At 49.3% G+C, this 19,858-nt stretch overlaps 1 protein-coding gene across 1 annotated transcript in view; it reads right to left on the bottom strand.

Moving 5' to 3' along the window:
* Window positions 1–1,828: 1,828 nt before the first annotated feature.
* Window positions 1,829–19,858, bottom strand: part of LOC134911867 (uncharacterized) — a 40,010-nt gene continuing 21,980 nt past the window's right edge. Inside the window, exons 2-4 of the mRNA XM_063919843.1 lie at window positions 4,378–4,455; window positions 4,092–4,304; window positions 1,829–3,488 (exon numbers count right to left, since the gene is read on the bottom strand). Of these exons, the coding sequence (XP_063775913.1) occupies window positions 2,764–3,438 (675 nt within the window). The 5' untranslated portion in view covers window positions 3,439–3,488; window positions 4,092–4,304; window positions 4,378–4,455 and the 3' untranslated portion in view covers window positions 1,829–2,763. The remainder of the gene's footprint in view (window positions 3,489–4,091; window positions 4,305–4,377; window positions 4,456–19,858) is intronic.

The raw sequence follows: 19,858 nt of genomic DNA, 5'->3' as shown, positions 1-19,858 counted from the left end.
TCAAGTTTATTGTTTGTTAAAATGTTCACACAGGTTTTGGCTGTTTTGCAGCCCCACATCGAGGCCTCAATCTGCTTCCCTACCCAGGAGTCTCAGTGGCATGCCGTCAGGGTAGATTTCTATGAGCTGGCTGGCATGCCCAATGTGCTTGGAGCCATAGATTGCACACACATTCAGCTGAGACCACCTAGGGGCAGGCAGCACATATATACTAACCGCCATTTTCAACACTCTACAAATGTGCAGGTGGTTTGTGATGCAAATCTCAAAATAATGAGTGTTGTTGCTAGTTACCCTGGGGGCTGCCATGACTCCTTCATCCTCAGTCAGTCATCCCTCTTTGATAAGTTTGAGGATGGACAAATGCCAGATGGATGGCTGCTGGGTATGTAATTTGATATGTGTAGGCCTGCGTATACTTTGTCCAAATACAGGGGCAGATGTATTAACCTGTAGAAGGCATAAGGAAGTGAGAAACCAGTGATCTGTGCAAGGTGATAAAGGCACCTGCCAATCTGCTCCAATATGTAAATTAACATTTAGGAACAGATTGTCTGCTGCCTTTTTTACCTTGCACATATCACTTGTTTTTCACTTCCTTATGCCTTCTACAGGTTAATACATCTGCCCCATAGTGTGTTACTTATGTGTTGCTGTATCTTAACATGATTCACGTTACTATATCTGTCTTTTAGGTGATGGAGGATATGGCTGTTACTCTTGGCTTCTAACTCCATTGTCCCGACCTGATACCCCTGCTGAACACAATTTCAATAATGCACATAAGTCCACGCGGAATGTGATAGAAAGATGTTTTGGTGTGCTGAAATCTAGGTTTCGGTGTCTGGATAAGTCTGGTGGCCTTTTGTTGTATAGTCCCTCCAAGGTGACTCAAATTGTGTTCTGCTGCTGCTTTCTTCATAACATGTGTTTGCAACATCATCTGCCACATGTTGAGGAGGAGGAGGAGGAGGAAGAAAGCAGCCAGCAAGCAGAGGAATTAGAGACATCTGGTGATACTTGGAGTGCTGATGTAGGGAGGCAGGTTAGGCAACAGATCATAAATAGCTATTTCTAAGGTAAGCTTGGTTTGCTTATTTCATTTGTTGTGTCTTCATAAATAGATGTTTTGTGTTTTTTGACAAAATCCATTACTCTGAATGTGTCTGTCTCCTTGACACATACAAACATACCCTCGCTATATGCGTAAAAAATGTTGCATGTGTATTGTGTGTCTTTTTAATATCAAAACAACAGATTATGAGTGGCATGCATTAAGTCTGGATAAGTGTTTGAAATCTTGCAGTGCTAATTTCTTACAAGCCAACATCAACCATTTAGTATTTTACTTTATCATTGTGTGTAATGTCCTAATGCACAGGTTCACAAACTCGGCCCTCAGGACCACACACAGTGCATGTTTTTAAAGTAACACAGTAGAAGCACAGGTGTTTGAATTACTCACAGACATATGTTAAAAGGTTCACAGGTGGAGCTAATTATGTCACTTGTGATTCTGTGAGTAGACCTGCAAAACATGCACTGTGTGGGTTCCTGATGGCCGAGTTTGAGAACCTGTGTTCCCAAAAAACACTCCTCAACATATAATATGTTAGCCTTGAGGAAAACATGTGTCCCTATGTGTGATGCACCATCATATTTAAGAATCACAAACTTAATGTAATCAGGAATAATTTTTTTACTAATGTTTGATGCTGTAAACTTGATGATGTGTAAGTAAATACACAGTTTGCCACACATATACATTATTGTACTTTTTTTATTTTTAGGGTAAAAGTACATATTTGTTTGTTTCGGCATCATGTGTAAAAACATGCCTAATAATTTTAAACACACACAAACATGTCCCAACAATACTGACATTCATTTGGACAATGTTTTACAAACAAAACAAAGGCAACATATTACAAGCTTTTTACGCCACTCAATTGAGTTCATCTTGTAATGTTGTATAGATAAGATAGCTAAGATATGTATCACTAACATTGTAATTTGGATTGTCTGCAGGCAAAGAGAATGATTGGAATCTAGAAAGAGTAATGATTAGAAAAAAAATCAAGTGGTCAGTTTACTTCCTGCTAAAGACATTCTGCCTGGCAGGCAATTATTGTATCTGCAGGCAAAGAGAATGATTGGAATCTAGAAAGAGTAATGATTAGAAAAAAATCAAGTGGTCAGTTTACTTCTTGCTAAAGACATTCTGCCTGGCAGGTAATTATTGTATCTGCAGGCAAAGAGAATGTTTGGAATCTAGAAAGAGTAATGATTAGAAAAAAATCAAGTGGTCAGTTTACTTCCTGCTAAAGACATTCTGCCTGGCAGGCAATTATTGTATCTGCAGGCAAAGAGAATGATTGGAATCTAGAAAGAGTAATGATTAGAAAAAAATCAAGTGGTCAGTTTATTTCCTGCTAAAGACATTCTGCCTGGCAGGCAATTATTGTATCTGCAGGCAAAGAGAATGATTGGAATCTAGAAAGAGTAATGATTAGAAAAAAATCAAGTGGTCAGTTTACTTCCTGCTAACATGTATGTGTGGCTACATCAACATTTTCCTCCTCCAATACCCTAAAAAGAAGAAAAGGAATAAATGTGCGTACTTTTCCCCCCAATTATTTTGGCCCACTTTTAATTAATGATGTTAAAAAAAGGGTCAAGGAGCTAAGTGTGATATTTTGTAAACCATCAAAAACACTTGCAAACTATTTTGTGTTAATTATCACAAATGTCTAACTTGTTTTTTTACGTTTTTTTGGGTGGCTGCTTGTCCTGGCCTTTGCCTTTAGCACTGTCATGTTGGCGTGCTCTGGTGGACCGTCTTGGTGGTGATGAGACTGGTGTGATATTTGGAGTAGTCGTACCAGAACTGCTGGTTGTTTGCTGTTGGTGCATGCATCTGAGAGTTTCATTCAGGTTAGTGAGGGTGGCATTGAGTTCACGTGTAGCAGCATTTTGATTGTCTACTATTCTGATTAAACTTTCATTAATCTTTTGACTGTTTTGAAAAATGCTCATATAACTTTGCTGTTGTCTGTGCTGTTCTTCCATTAGTCTGTGCTGTTCTTCCATTATGCGCTGTAAGTTGCCCATGATCTGTGTAATGTCTGTACGCATGACTTCCATGGTATTGCCTATTCTGGTTGTTTGCTCATATTGTTGACTCAGATTTCTTGAGATTCTTCTGAGGTGAGATGGTAGGCTTGCAAACATTTGTGTCTGCTTACGCAGGCAATCTTCATTAGTGGCCTGCTGTCTAGCCCAAATAGTCCAAAACACCTGATCAGGGCCTTGTGTTCCTGGTGTTGTTGGGCTGTGTTGTGGTTGTGGTGTGCTTTGCTGTGGTGGTGTACTCACAGGTGCTGGGGGGCTCATTCTTTGCATTAATGGCTGCATTTCTAAGATGTTTGTCTCCTCCATGTCACTGTGTTGCTGTTGTTGCGGAGGGATGCTGTTCCCAGGACTCGAAGCTGAAATATTAAACATATCTACGTTAGCTATCCATATGTTTGTGAAATGATAAAAAAACACTACACATGGAATACATGTCATTCACTGTTGCTTTCAACTATTCTGCCTAGCAACATCATCACTCATAGCTTAAATGCATACATATGCCTGTTTGTGGCAAATGTGTCTGGTTACTTAATTGTGAAAGCAAACACTTTAGTTTTATTGTAGCTCACACATACTCCACCATAAAAAAAACATTGTAATACATAATGTGTTACCTTATAGCTTTGTCCCAACAAACATAGTAATGTTTTTGTATGTATTTTGCAATGTAACCTCAAGCACACATGAGAGTTTCAGAAAAAAAAAAAATTAACAAACAAACCAACATGCTTTTTTTGTTGCAGCATCTTATACCCAATGTCATACTGTATGACTCAAGTGGACATACATATCTTTACTGGATGTGGACAAGGACATTTAGTTTGGATTCCATTTCAGCTTTTACTTACTGCGGTAAGTTTTTTCGTTTTGGAAGTGTTTTGATTGACTTAATGCGGTTATGACTGATTATGATTATGTTCTGACATTTTTCACTTTGATTCCAGTTTGATACTCACAATCAAGATGAGGGGAGTGTGGATGACGTCTTGGAGGTGTGTTCAAAATTTGGAGTGGGGGGACCGAACATACGGACGATAATCTTCGTGGCGGGGTAGCCTGCTGTGTTTGTGGCGGGACAGACGACCTTGCTTTCTTTTCCGCCACAGGTTTCTTGTGGTTAAGTCTTACAGAAGAGCCACTTCTGCTACTCCATACTTCTTTTGATGGACCTTTTAATGAAAGTGCAATTTTGTTATGGCCATTCCTTTACAAGCATACCCTATACTACAATGGACACTTTACCTGCTTCCGCAGCGTCATCATCATCATCAGATGTGTTAGGATTTACTGGCCGACGAGTAGTACTGCTTTTTTCAGACACTGTATAAAATGAGATATATTCATAAATCATGCTATTGTGTATACATCCACCCATTATGCTTATAAACAGTTTTACATTTAGAAATGCTTGGTTTTTAATTCAAACAAACATAAGGACCAGAAAGCCAAAAATTTAACACAAAAAACAACCAAAACACATATGCACTATGGCAACATCAAGACAGCCAAACATGTACAGGACACTGACATAGGCCACAAGTTCAAGGAAAGGTTTTTTTTTTTTTTTTTTAAACACAACTTCATTTTGTATTGTTATTAAAAATATTACAGATGCAATATCTAATTTGCTCTGTGATGTGGCACTCCAAAGACACATTACCAGTATATGACCAAAATATTTAAAAAACTAATTTTGGGGTTAAAAAAAATGCAGTATGGTGTCACGTTACAAATACAAGCCAAAAAAAAAAAACCCCAATAACATTCTCTAAAGATGACATTACACATGTAAGTGGTTTAAAAACCACTTCCCTGTACTCCAGCCTCTAACATGACAACGAATTTGTTAACTTAAAAAAAACATGGAACACATATATAAAACATAGTCATAATCTAAAACAAAAAAAGAAACCCAAAAGGAACACATTATTGCAGGACAAATCAAGAGTCCAAACTACACATGCAAAATATCTGCCTGAAAAACACATGACATACAATAAAGTAAGATGTAACATTGGCTTTTAGCTAACACATGACCCAAAACAATGAATTTGCAGACACACACTTGAAGATGGGAGTAATATGCAACGTCACATGACACAGATTACAAAATAAAACATTTTAACACAAAAAAAAAACACATGCTCACCAATCTTCCTTGGCCTATCTGAATCCCGGACATGGGTTGCAGAGACAACTTCAGGAGGTATTACACTCCGCATGGGCTCCTCATACTCCAGATAACTTGCAATATAGGGCTGGCCACCACCGGTCTTCCGAGCCGACTTGGCCTCCTTGGCCATTTTGGACTTGACACGTCGCTTTATGTCATAGTACCGTTTGCGGCATGTGTCCTCCGTCCGCTTGACCACCCCCTCACTATTGACAGCAGCAACTACTTTTGACCACAACACCGTCTTCCTCCGTGTTGGCACCTTGGCAGACTCAGGGCCAAATAGCTGCCTCTGATACTTCATCAGCTCACGCACCAATGCCACATTTTCTGCAAAACTAAACTTAACATTCCGCCCAGTCTCAGTAGTGGTGCGTGGCTGCGGAGCACTCTGACTGTCACTGTCACTTGAGGCTGCTGCAGCAACCTCACCCACCTCACTAACCTCACTAATACCCCTTTCACATCGCACTAAAAACCCGGTATCGACACGGCATATTGCCGTGTCGAAACGGGTCCGTGTGCGATGTGAAAGATCCTTTGGTGAATTAGCGGGTCGCCTGACCCGGTAATTCAACCCAGTAAAAAAGAAGGGTTATTACCGGGTTGATTACCGGGTCAGGCGCAGTGTGAATGGGAGCCGTTCCGATGCGACACGGCTCCCATTCACAGCATAGGCAGAGGCGGCGCAGGAGATGAGCTCATCCTCCGGCGCCGCCTCCACCACCGCCCCTGCTGCTGCTGCGCCCTCCGCTGCTATGGCAACCGACCCGGTATATTGCCGGGTCGGAAAGCCAGCAACGGAGCGCAAATGCCGGATCCCACCCGGTAAGTACACGTTTCTCTTACCGGGTAGGATCCGGCATTTGCGATCTGAATGCAGCATAACACTCACCTCCTCCACCTGACCGACCTCCTCCCCCTCACCGACCTCCTCCCCCTCACTCACACCCTCCACCTCTGAGTCACACATAATTGTGTGTCTACACAGTTAACACAGGGGAAAAAAAAGACAAACAACACACTCCTCCACTACCACTACACAACCCACACACACACACACCCACCCACACACACAAACACTGACAAGGGACTATAAAGAAAAATAACTTGGACTAAAAATGAGACAAAACCACAAAATACAAGACAACAAGAATGACAAGACGACTTTCAAACACAATACCACACTCAGAAATCGCTACCAACACTCCTCACCAAACCACAAATTCACCTACCTCCACAGCACAACCTCCCTCCTCCTCACCACTAACTAAACCCACGAGGTGCGGACGGTTTGGGGCGTATTTATATGATTGCGCACAGACACTCCTACCAGCGGAAACACAACCAATCACGAACGGGGATGAAAATCGAAACTGAAAGTAAAAATGCGGCCGCGGGAAAAAAAACCCTGCCGCGTTTAACTTAGGAAAAAAAGCTGCAAACCTAACAAAAACACGTACGCAAACGACAATGACGGCCGTAAATGTGCCAAAAAAAACCGACTGGCATCGACATCGGAAAACTCGAAAACCATAAAGTCGACTGCTTCGTAACTTTGCGTATATGGGGGGTCATTCCGAGTTGTTTGCTCGCAAGGCGATTTTAGCAGCATTGCACACGCTAAGCCGCCGCCTACTGGGAGTGAATCTTAGCTTCTTAAAATTGCGAACGAAAGATTCGCAATATTGCGAAAAGACATCTCTGTGCAGTTTCTGGGTAGCTCGAGACTTACTCTGCCAGTGCGATCAGTTCAGTGCTTGTCGTTCCTGGTTTGACGTCACAAACACACCCAGCGTTCGCCCAGACACTCCTCCGTTTCTCCAGCCACTCCCGCGTTTTTCCCAGAAACGGTAGCGTTTTTTCACACACTCCCATAAAACGGCCAGTTTCCGCCCAGAAACACCCACTTCCTGTCAATCACACTCCGATCGCCTGAACAAAGAAAAAGCCGTGAGTAAAATACCTAACTACATAGCAAATTTACTTGGCGCAGTCGCAGTGCGGACATTGCGCATGCGCACTAAGCGGAAAATCGCTGCGATGCGAAGAAATTTACCGAGCGAACAACTCGGAATGACCCCCATGGATTCAAAAAGTTGCATGAAAATGCACCCGATACAAAACGAGTTTAAACACTACACAAACCGAATCAAACACGAATATTAGTAAACTAGGTGATTCATCGCGCCCTACGGGCGCTCTTCACACCGTCGTTAGGGGCTACGCCCCGTTAACCCCTGCACGCCTTTAAACATACGCAGGCTGGTAGATAATAGAACCAGAAATGCAGGGCAGTATAGAGGGCATACAGAAATGGGTTCCGGTTGAGAAAAGGTAGACAGGTGTAGGGGGGGAGAAAGGGAATGTACAGAAAAACGCTGTGCGATGGGTAAAGGATAGGGAGAGGCAGGGTGGTAGGGAGAGGATAAAAGAGAGGGAAGGTGTTAGACAGAAAATAGCGTTGCAAGAGGCTACGACCTGTTAACCCCTGCATGGGCTTCAGCTGTGCTATAATTGTTATTATATGGAGTATTACCTTCACAAAAGTTTATGCTATTGGGTAAATATTGCAAGGGGGAAGGGCATGCAATTGTCAAGGGGACGTAGCCCTTTGTGAGGGCGTGTAGAGTGGCCGCAGGGCACAATGAATAACATAGTGTAGTATATACTGCTAGTGTATGTAGCGCAGCTTATACACACAGTGGCCACAGGTATCAGAGCCGCATATACACACAATGGACACAGGTAGCTGAGCCGCTTATACACACAATGGCCACAGGTAACGGAGCCGCGTATCCACACAGTGGCCAGAGGTAGCAGGCCAGCTTATACACACAATACTCACAGGTAGCAGAGCCGCTTATACACACAATACCCACAGGTAGCAGAGCCGCTTATACACACAGCGCCCACAGGTAGCAGCGCAGCTTATACACACAGCGCCCACAGGTAGCAGCGCAGCTTATACACACAGTGGCCACAGGTATCAGAGCCACGTATCCACACAGTGGCCAGAGGTAGCAGGGCAGCTTATACACACAATACCCAATGGTAGCAGAGCCGCTTATACACACAGCGCCCACAGGCAGCAGAGCCGCTTATACACACAGTGCCCACAGGTAGCAGAGCCGCTTATACACACAGCGCCCACAGGTAGCAGAGACGCTTATACACACAGTGGCCACAGGTAGCAGACCCGCTTATACACACAGTGCCCACAGGTAACAGAGACGTTTATACACAACGTGCCCACAGGTAGCAAAGCAGTTTATATACACAATGACCACAGGTAGCAGTGTTGCTTATACACACAATGGCCCCCGGTAGCAGTGCCACTTCTACACACAATTCCCATAGGTAACAGAGGCGCTTATACACACAGTGGCCACAGCTAGCTGAGCCGCTTATACATACAATGGCCACAGGTAGCAGCACCACTTATACACACAATGGCCACTTTTAGCAGCACCGCTTATACACACAATGGCCACTGGTAGCAGTGTCACTTATACACACAATGGCCACAGGTATCAGCACCACTTATACACACAATGGCGACAGGTAGCAGTGTCATTTATACACACAATGGCCACTGGTAGCAGAGCCGCGTATACACACAGTGCCCACAAGTAGCAGCGCCACTTATACACAATGGCCACAGGTAGCAGTGTCGCTTAGACACATAATGGCCACAGTATTACTTTTTTTAATTAATCCAATGTCCACTGGTGGAATCTATACTCACAGAAGTTCAGTGTGTGTGTGGGGTGTTTGGAAAGGGGGTGGGTTCAGTGAGGTGGAGGTGCCTATCCGTGCCGCTGATCACCCTGATTCAGGGAATCACTTGTAGCGGCAGCGGATGGTGTCCGAGGTGCTACGTGTGGTGGAGGTGTGGGTGCGGGAGGGGGTCCAGAGGTGTTGCGGGTGGTGGAGGGGTGGGTGCAGTGGCGCGGATGGTGGAAAGGGTGCAGATGTGCTGTGGGTGGGGGAGGGGTAGGTGTGGAGGGGGCGTGGATGGGGGAGGGGGTGCGGGAGGTGTGGGTGTGGAAGGGGAGTGTAGATGCTGTTGGTGGGGGAGGGGTGGGTGGGGGGGGCTGTGGATGAAGGAGGGGGTCTGGAGGTGGTGTGCGTGGGGGAGGGGCGAAGTAGTGGGAGTGTGTTTGGGGAGGTGGGGTTGCAGGGGGGGTGAGGTTGGGTTCTAGAAGTGCTGCGGGTGGAGGAGGGGTGGCTGCAGGGGAGCCGTGGATGGGGTCCGGAGGTGCTGTGGAAGATGGTCCAGAGGTGCTGCGGGTGGGGGAGGTGTGGTAGGTCCACGAATGGGGTAAGGTGTCTATAGATGATGTGGGTGGGGGAGGGGGATGGGGGAGTGGCGGCTGCGGGGGCGTGGTGGGGGTCCGGATGCACTGTGGGCAGGGGAAGGGTGCTGCGGGTGTGGGTGCTACGGGTGGTGGAGGGGGCGGGAGTGCAGCGGGTGGGAGGGGGATATTGTGGATGGGGGGGCGGGTGCCGCGGGTGGGGGGCAGATGTGGTGGATGCTGTTGGTGCCGTGGGTGGGGTGGAGGGTGTGGGGGTGTAGCGGGGGGGAGAGGTGGGTATGGGGGTGCCATGGGTGGGGGAGGGGTGGCGGGTGCTGCAGGTGTGGGTGCTACGGGTGGCGGAGGGACGTGTTCCACGGGGGGGGGTCGGATGTGGTAGACGCTGTGGGTGCCACGGGTGGGGGAGGTGCAGGTGGGGTGGAGGGTAAGGGGGGGAGAGGTGGGTATGGAGGTGGGTTGGGGGAGGGTTGGGTGGAGGGTGCGGGGGTGTAGCGGGGGGAGAAGTGGGTATGGGGGTGGGGGAGGTACAGGTGTGCCGCGGGTGGGGGAGGGGCGGGGGTTTTGCGGGTTGTGGGTGATACGGGTAGGGGAGGGGGCGGGAGTGCCGTGGGTGGGGGAGGGGCATGTGCCGGGGGTGGCGGCCGGATGTGTTGGGTGCCGCGGGTGGGGAAGGGGCGGGAGTGCCGTGGATGGGGGAGGGATGGGGGGGTGCTGCGGGTGTGGGTGCTACGGGTGGGGTAGGGGACGCGAGGCGGATGTGGTGGACGTGCGGGGGTGCAACAGGTGGGGGAGGGGGCGGGAGTGCCGCGGCTGGGGGAGGGGCGGGGGGTGCTGCAGGTGTGGGTGCCGCCGGTGGGAGGGTGCGGGGGTGGCGAGGGGCGGGTGGGGTGGAGGGTGCGGGGGTGTAGAGGGGGGGGGTATGGAGGGGCGGGGACGCCGCGGATTGTGGTTGCTATGGGTGTGGGGGGGGGAGTGCTGCAGGTGGGGGAGGGGCGTGTTCCGTGGGTGGGGGAGGGATGTGGTGGGTGCTGCGGGTGGGGTGGAGGGTGCGGGGGTGTAGCGGGGGGGAGAGGTGGGTATGGGGGTGAGGGAGGAGCGGGGGGTGCTAGGGGTGGGCAGGAGAACAGCGCACGGGGGAGGGGCCTGTGCCGCAGGTAGGTGCTGATGTGGTGGATGCTGTGGGTGCCGCGGGTTTGGGGAGGGGCGGGTGGGGTGTAGGGTGCGGGGGTGTAGCAGGGTGGGGGAGGTGCGGGGGTGGTGCGGGTGGGGTAGGGGGTGCTACGGGTGGGGGAGGGAGTGCAGGGGGTGGGCGTGTGGTGCGAGTGGGGGGGCAGATGTAGTGGATGCTGTGGGCGTCGTGGGTGGGGGAGGTGCGGGGGGGCGAGGTGGGTATGGGGGTGGGGTAGGGGCGGAGGGTGCAGGGGTGTAGTGGGGGGGGAGAGATGGGGGTGGGGGAGGTGCGGGGGTGCTGTGGGTGGGGGAGGGGCAGGGGTTTTGCGGGTTATACGGGTGGGGGAGGGGGTGGGAGTGCCTCGGGTGGGGGAGGAGCGTGTGCCGGGGTGGGGGATAGATGTGGTGGGTGCGGCGGGTGGGGAAGGGGCGGGGGGTGCTGCGGGTGGGGGCGCGAGTGCCGCTGGTGGGGGAGGGGCAGGGGGTGCTGTGGGTGTGGGTGGTACGGGTGGGGGAGGGGGTGGGAGTGCCGGCGGATGTGGTGGATACTGTGGGTGCCGCAGGTGGGGTGGAGGGTGTAGCGGGGGGAGAGGTGGGTATGGGGGCGGGAGTGCCACGGGTGGGGGAGGGGCGGGGGTGCCGGGGTTTGAGGGTGCTGCGGGTGGGGGAGGGAGTGGTGCAGGTGGGGGAGGGGCGTGTACCGTGGGTGGAGGACAGATGTGGTGGGTGGTGTGGGTGGCACGGGTGGGGGAGGGGCGGGGGGTGCCGCGGGTGGGGGAGAGGGTGCTGCAGGTGTGGGTGCTATGGGTGGGGGAGTGGGTGGGAGTGCCGTGGGTGGGGGAGGGGCATGTACCGCAGGTGCTGGAGGGGCGGGAGTGCCGCGGGTGGGCGAGGGGCGGGGGGGTGCTTCAGGTGTGGGTGCAATAGGTGGGGGAGGGGGCGAGAGTGCCGTGCGTGGGGGAGGGGCGTCTGCCGCGGGTGCTGGAGGGGCGAGAGTGCCGCGGGTGGGGCGGGGGTGCTTCAGGTGTGGGTTATACGGGTGGGGGAGGGAGTGCCGCGGGTGGGGGAGGGGCATCTGCCGTGGGTGGGGGAGGGGTGGGAGTGCCGCGGGTGGGGGAGGGGCGGGGGTGCTTCAGGTGTGGGTGCAATGGGTGGGGGAGGGGGCGAGAGTGCCGCGGGTGGGGGAGGGGCGTCTGCCGCGGGTGGGTGCTTCAGGTGTGGGTTATACGGGTGGGGGAGGGGGCGGTAGTGCCGCGGGTGGGGGAGGGGCGGGAATGCTGCGGGTGGGGGAGGGGCGGGGGTGCTTCAGGTGTGGGTGCAATGGGTGGGGGAGGGGGCGAGAGTGCCGCGGGTGGGGGAGGGGTGGGAGTGTTGCAGGTGGGGGAGGGGCTGCAGATGTGGGTGCAATGGGTTGGGAGGGGGCGGAAGTGCCGCGGGTGGGGGAGGGGCGTCTGCCGCGGGTGGGGGAGGGAGTGCCGCGGGTGGGCGAGGGGCGCTGCAGGTGTGGGTGCCGCGGGTGGGAGGGTGCGGAGTGGCGCAGGGCATGTGCCGCGGGTGGGAGGCGTATATTGTGGAGGCTGTGGGTGCCGCGGGTGGGAGGGGGGCGGGTGCAGCAGGCCGAGGTCGTCCACAGCATTCTCAGCCTCACTGCCTGGCAAGACTCACCGGCTGCAGTGTCACAACTCACCAGGGTGCAGGGAGTGTACGGGGAGGAGGGAAAGAGGGGACTGGGCGGAGATGGGGAGGGGGCTGGGCGGGGATGGGCGGACCGAGGGAGGGGACTGTTCCTGGCCTGCATCCAGCCACCCAGATCTGTGCCTGTGACTCCGCCCAGCGTTAGAAATGCAGGCACAGAGTCACAGGGCTAATATATAGGAGATATTGCCCAAGGACTCTGGCCGTAAAGACTTACACAGAAGATCTATCATGCGCGTTCGGTCTGATGATTTCTTTTCTAGCAAGCAACATTTTCAACACAATCATTTCCAGATGGCTCATCTTAGCGGGAGCCAAGATTCAGTGACTGTTGTCAGTTACACAACGTTTATATCAGTAGAGAGAGTGCAACCGCGAAAACGACCCCTATTACTGCATGCAGGAGCAGAGGTGCTGCACGTGTTCCAGGAACCTGTGATGTCATTTAGGTTCAAGTTCAGAGGTGCATACACTTTTGGTGCAACTTAATCCCATTTTGAAAAAGTCTGCCAAGAGAGGGCCGGAATTGCAGCTTTTGTGGTGGTCCACAAACCTGCAACTTCTGATGGAAGTAGTTTGGTGGTTATTGCATGTTTATTGATACATATGGATTACGCTTTTGTAGGAGAGAGAGAAAAAGTGGAGTAGTTGTCCAAAGCAACCAATAACCTTATGACAAAGTCTTGGAAATGACAGTTGATTGGTTGCTTTGGCCAACTACTCCACTTTATCTCTCTCCAAGGCTTGATACATCTCCCCTTTTATCTCTGGTCCCAGACCTCTGGCTACCCATCTTCTAAATATTTGTTTTAGGGGTCTATTTAAAAGTCGCTGGAGATAATGTACCAGCCAATCGGCTCCTAAATGCTATGCCACAGGCTGTGTTTGAACAATAACAGGAGCTGGTTGGCTGGTACTTTATCTCCAGCGACTTTATCTCCATCCAAGGCTTAGTAAATAGATCCCTCAGTCCTCCATTAGGGGGCACTGGAAATACTTTGCAGTACAGTGGATGTAGAGGGTCGTGGGCACTTTAATACTTCATGATGTGTTGTTGCTCCCCCTCCTTATAACCCCATACAGTACGGATCTGTGGTGTTTAGGCTACTTAGCCCTTTTTTCAAGTGTTATAAATAAAAATAGGGAACTGTGTTTTATAAAGAACCCTCAGAGCACTGACGACTGTGGGGGGATTAGGAGTGGGGGCTGAAGGTACCATAGAAGTACCTCCACAGCCGGCCTTTTGCTTCCAATACTGAAAATCCAGTAAGGTATAGTCAGAGTTGGAGTAGGCAGTCATTGATCTCTTGTGCAGTGTTTGTTTGCAAGGCACACCGAGCACCACCACACAACTGTATGCATCGCTCCATGTAGGTGTAGCCCTCTCCCACTTCTTCTAGAGAGAAACTTACTTAGCGGGTCTGAAGCTTCCTCACTGTCATGATACTACACTGCTGTCATTTTCAGCAGAGTCCTGGAATGGTCACAATGGCTTGTAATCAAGGACCATGTGCTGCCTTCCCCTACACGACTGTCTGCCTCTCTGCCTACTATTCCTACTGTTTCCCACCCGACTGTAAGCTTATCACTAGCTGTTTGGAATAACTTGCCAAGGTGAACATGCGTATCCTCAATGTTCTCTCCATTTATGCAACTATTTGATAACCCTGATTTCCCTCCAGGCATGTTCTCCTCCTTCTACTGCCCAGGTATACAGCTGGGATCTTACATGTAGTGTAGCACAGCTGGTTAACTCCTCATGTGTCTCACCCTTTGGGGAAATTCAGGCCACATGGTCTCTGCAATACTCTGAGGTCTTCCATAAAGACGTAGACCTCTAATTGTCTTTAAATCCTTTTGATCAGCCTCCACTAGACCTACTTATTTTCTTTCCTTGGGCTATAAGCTTCTCATTGTAGATACTTTCCATTCTCTACCCAAGTTCACTACATACTAGGAGCATGACCTCAATCTCTGGCTGGATCCTAAAGATTGGCATAAAATCTTCTACACCATATTTTTTTCTGCTCAGTGAGCTACACTATCATTGAATCTCGTCTCAAAGTGCTATTCCGCTGGTATAGATGTCATAGTGTGCTTGCATAAACGCTCCCTGTGTCCCTAACATCTGTTGGAGAAGAAACAGCGCCACACAAGCACCCCTCTCCACATTTGGTATCCCCACCCCAACAAAAAAGGACTTCCACCTTCGACCAGAAGGGGGGGGGGGGGGGGGAGTCTGGACAAAGATAAGGGATGAGATTGGTGGGAGATGGCGACTCGGTGCGGGAACAGGGGTGAAGCCAGCCAGAGCGGAGGGTGGGTCTGCCTGGGTCCAATACACTAGTGTGAAATAATTTTTCAATTATCAAGGTTATTTAATAACTAAATAAAAAAATACAATGTGAGTCAAATCGACCCCTCTCCGATCTGCCCCCCATTACTCTGTCTCTTTACACTATCGGTCTTTGGGGTTGATTTATCAAGCAGTGAAACGAGTGGATAAGTGGGCCAGTGGAGAAGTTTTCCATAGCAACCGCCATAGCTTCTACATATAATGTTATAGAACATACTTAATATTTCTACCTTGAAGCTGATTGGGTATTACGGAACACTTCTCCACCGGTCCATTTCTTTACTCTTTACACTGCTTGATATATCAGAGCCAAAGTTTGGATGCACCTTAAATATTATTATTATTATTATTATTATTATTATTCTCTCACATCTTTCATATTTTTCTACATGTACATATTCCATTTAAGAGATTAAACTGATGTCTTTGGAGTATATTGAACAGAAGCAAGTCAGAAGTATATACTGTAAGTAACCTCCATATCCTCCAGCTGTGACCTCTTCCCAGCAGCTGCCACCAAATAAACAGAAAACAACCAGCTAAATCCATCCTGACAGGAATAACAAACCCCCTGTCAGACGGGGCACTCAGGGGGTGTTGTACATCCCCAGTCTCAGTGCGGCTACTTCCCCTCTGCCCACTGGTATATTTACACTGGGAACACGGGACACGGCAGGAGGCAAACTGGAGAAAGGTTCAGCCTGAGAGCCCGGAATACTGGACGTAATAATTCCCCACAGCTAGAATAATCTCCACACATTTACAATCAATTAGGACCAGATGCAACTGCATCCAATCACCATAAAAGGCCCCCACTATTGTATGGGTATCAGCAGCATGCTCTATAATAAATCCTGTTTCTCAGTAGGGATCTGTTTAACAGTATCAATCATTCAGTATCGCAGCAATACATATGGGGAGATTGGTCAAATCTTGGCGAGAGATAAAAGATCTGATTCGGAGATTTACGTTAACGCGAAGTTAATGCACATCTCTGATGGTGTAGTGCACTGATGCTGCACTGCGTATGGGCAAATGTCGCTCACAGTGGCTGGATGTTGCAGCCTGATTGATACGGCCTCTGCAGCGTGATTACACCGGATAACCTGAGGGTTGCTCAGATGACTGATGGTCACGCAGTTACTCCGATGCTGCGTCCTCAGACATGCCAGCGGATCACAGAAGTCTTCAGTGTGACGTCTTTTAACTCGGCTTTTTTGCACAGTCGCTGAGGACAAAGAAGCATCGGTGGAACAATTAGCGCCCACCTCTAAATCAACCGCAACGTGGAGAGAGATAAACTACCGACCAATCATCTTCTATCGTTTCTCTAGCATAGCTAACTGGCAGGTACTTTATCTCTCTACACTTCATCTCTCTCCGAAATGTGATATTTCCCATCATTTTGTACATGTGCAATTTAGACCTCAGTGAGGGTTTTGTCATTCTCACTGACACCCTAACTCCACCTGTGAAGGGTATGTGCCAGCGTGGCTAATGTCGGTGCATGTGTGGTGAATGTCCGTGGATGCCCAGACTGATGTTACCCAGAGGGTCCAGCTTTGCGGGTTCCCATTGGTGGGTATGTGTAGCCTTAATGTACTCCTTTGCAGTTCACAACGCCACCTTGCAGTACCACACATAGAATTTTATATCTTTTTTCAGATGGGGTGATGCCGTGACTCATAATATACACTCCTACGAGAATGCCTCCGATGACATAAAGCGGTTAATATTAACTGACAGGGACAAACGCCATAAAGCTTTTTGGTTTGATAAATAGGGTTCAGGCCATAATATCCGACTCTCGACTGTGAAATTTTCTGCATTAGGCTATAGTTTAATAAAATCAGGTGTGGTATGTATTGTAAACATTCAACAAGTTATAATGTCAACATGCAATATGTCAACATGCTTGTCTTATGAAATATTTACATGATAAGAATGTCAACAAAATGTTCCTGATGATTTTAGTGGTGACAAACCTGGTACGACCAATCCAGCAGTGTCTTCCAGGTCCGGAGGTTAGCTGATGACTTCTGACTGTCTCAACCTGAAGGACTGCCGGTGGCGAGTATCCATAACCATAACCCCCCACCCCCATCATGTAGTGTCTAATTACCCCCATACACACACACACACACACACACACACACACACACACATACACACACACACACACACACACACACACACACACACACACACACACTCTTCAAGTGCCTAATCCTCCCTTCCCATAGCTTAACCCTAGCCCTCCCCCTAGTGCCTTCTCCTAACCTCTTCTCCCATAGCCTAACCCTCCCCCTAGTGCCTTCTCCTAACCTCTTCTCCCATAGCCTAACCCTCCCCCTAGTGCCTTCTCCTACCCTCTTCTCCCATAGCCTAACCCTCCCCCTAGTGCATAAACCTAACCTCTTCTACCTTATCCTAACCATCCCTTAGTACCTTCCTCTAACCTTCACTCTAGTAACTTAACCCTATCCCTCCCCATAGTGCTTAACCCTAAACACGCATCCTGTAGCCTAACCCTAACCCTACCCCTAGTGCCTAACCACACCTCCTGTAGCCTAACCCTAACTCTCCTACTAGTACCTTCCATTAACCTCCCCTTCCCATAGCCTAACACTAACCCTCCCCCTAGTGCCTAACCATAACCTCCCCTCCCATAGCCTAACACTAACCCTCCCCCTAGTGCCTAACCATAACCTCCCATAACCTAACACTAACCTTCCCCCTAGTGCCTAACCATAACCTCCCCTCCCATAGCCTAACACTAACCCTCCCCCTAGTGCCTAACCATAACCTCCCCTCCCATAGCCTAACACTAAACCTGTGTCTAACTCCAGCCACCCATCACGTAACCTAGCCCTTTCTCTGGTTCTTAATCCTAAACCTTCCCCTAGTGTCTCCAACCTTCCCTCTTATAGCCTAACCGTACCCCTAGTGCCTAACCCTTTCCTCCCCTCCCCCCCTCCTGTGGCCTAATATTCCCCGTACTGAATAACCCTAACCACCCCAGCCATATCATAACCCTAATCCTCCCCCTAGTGTCTAACTGCAAACTCCCCTCACATAATTTAGCCCTTCCCCTGGTGCTTAATCCTAAACCTCCCCATAGTGTCTAACTCCAACCTCCCCTCCCATAGCTTAACGCTTCCCCTGGTCCCTAACCTCTCCTTCCATAGCTTATCACGTCCCCTGGTCCCTAAGCCTAACCTTCCCTCCTGTAGCCTAGACCTCCCCCTAGTGTCTAACACTAACCTTCCCTCTTGTAGACTAACTCTTCTCCAGGTGCCTAACCCTAACCTTCCCTCTTGTAGCCTAACCCTCCCCCTAGTGCCTAACTCTAACCTTCCCTCTTGTAGACTAACCCTTCTCCTGGTGCCTAACCCTAACCTTCCCTCCTGTAGCCTAACCCTCCCCCTAATGCCTAACTCTAACCTTCCCTCATGTAGACTAACCCTTCTCCTGGTGCCTAACCCTAACCTTCCCTTTTGTAGCCTAACCCTCCCCCTAATGCCTAACTCTAACCTTCCCTCCTGTAGCCTAACCCTCCCCCTAATGCCTAACCCTAACCTTCCCTCCTGTAGCCTAACCCTCCCCCTAATGCCTAACTCTAACCTTCCCTCCTGTAGGCTAACCCTCCCCCTAATGCCTAACCCTCCCTCTTGTAGACTAAACCTCCCCATAGTGCCTAACCCCAACCTTCCCTCTTGCAGACTAAATCTCCCCATAGTGCCTAACCCTAACCTTCCCTCTTGTAGACTAAACCTCCCCATAGTGCCTAACCCTAACCTTCCCTCTTGCAGACTAAACCTCCCCATAGTGCCTAACCCTAACCTTCCCTCTTGTAGACTAACCCTCCCCCTAATGCCTAACTCTAACCTTCCCTCCTGTAGCCTAACCCTCCCCCTAATGCCTAACCCTAACCTTCCCTCCTGTAGCATAACCCTCCCCCTAATGCCTAACTCTAACCTTCCCTCCTGTAGGCTAACCCTCCCCCTAATGCCTAACCCTCCCTCTTGTAGACTAAACCTCCCCATAGTGCCTAACCCCAACCTTCCCTCTTGCAGACTAAACCTCCCCATAGTGCCTAACCCTAACCTTCCCTCTTGCAGACTAAACCTCCCCATAGTGCCTAACCCTAACCTTCCCTCTTGCAGACTAAACCTCCCCATAGTGCCTAACCCTAACCTTCCCTCTTGTAGACTAACCCTCCCCCTAATGCCTAACCCTAACCTTCCGGTCCCTGCAGAATGTCAACATTTCAATAATGTCAACATTGGAACCGTCAACACTGTGGTGACAACATTGTAAATGTCGACATTAAAACTACGTCCCCATAAAATCATGTAGAAACTGTACAGGATTAATAAATATGCCCCTTAAAGAGATTATTCTCATTAATGACTTGGTTCCATCTGGCTTTTGTGATATTTTCTGCTGTGTTCCAATACCAGCCAGAACCAGTGTTACCAATCCACTATTTACGACTAAAAAAAAGTTGATTTCAACCCAAAACTGTCACGTTCTAATGACGACAACTTTTCAGCTGGAAAGAAGTCGGATGAAGCCATCGCCCTGCATAGCACAACTTTTAAATAAAGGTGGAGCCCGAAGTGTGGTCACTATAGTATGTGCTGTGTCATGATAGTATGAGTCAGGCGCTGCTGCCAGACCGCATGTAATTCTAGGTTGCAGTGGTGGCAGTAATATCTGGTAAACACCAATGCCCGCTGCTGTTTATAGCTACATATTTCTATTTACTGCTCATTTTATTCAAGCACTCTGCATTCCGGTAGTTTCAGTATTCACTGATCCATATAATGATTATGACATTGTTACTTATTGTGCTGTAATATGAATATCCGCTCATCTTCTCTTACTTCCTTTCCTAAACCTCTCCTATTCATGTATATCAAGGTATGAGTTACATTCCCTCTGCTACCATCGAGAGACTTCACTTGGCTACAACAACATCACAGTATATTTGCAGCTGATACTTCT

This window comes from Pseudophryne corroboree, chromosome 4 (genome assembly GCF_028390025.1).
Source record: "Pseudophryne corroboree isolate aPseCor3 chromosome 4, aPseCor3.hap2, whole genome shotgun sequence".
NCBI lineage: Eukaryota > Metazoa > Chordata > Amphibia > Anura > Myobatrachidae > Pseudophryne > Pseudophryne corroboree.
Note: the sequence above shows the minus strand (reverse complement) of the source record. Positions and strands in the feature narration are given on the sequence as shown.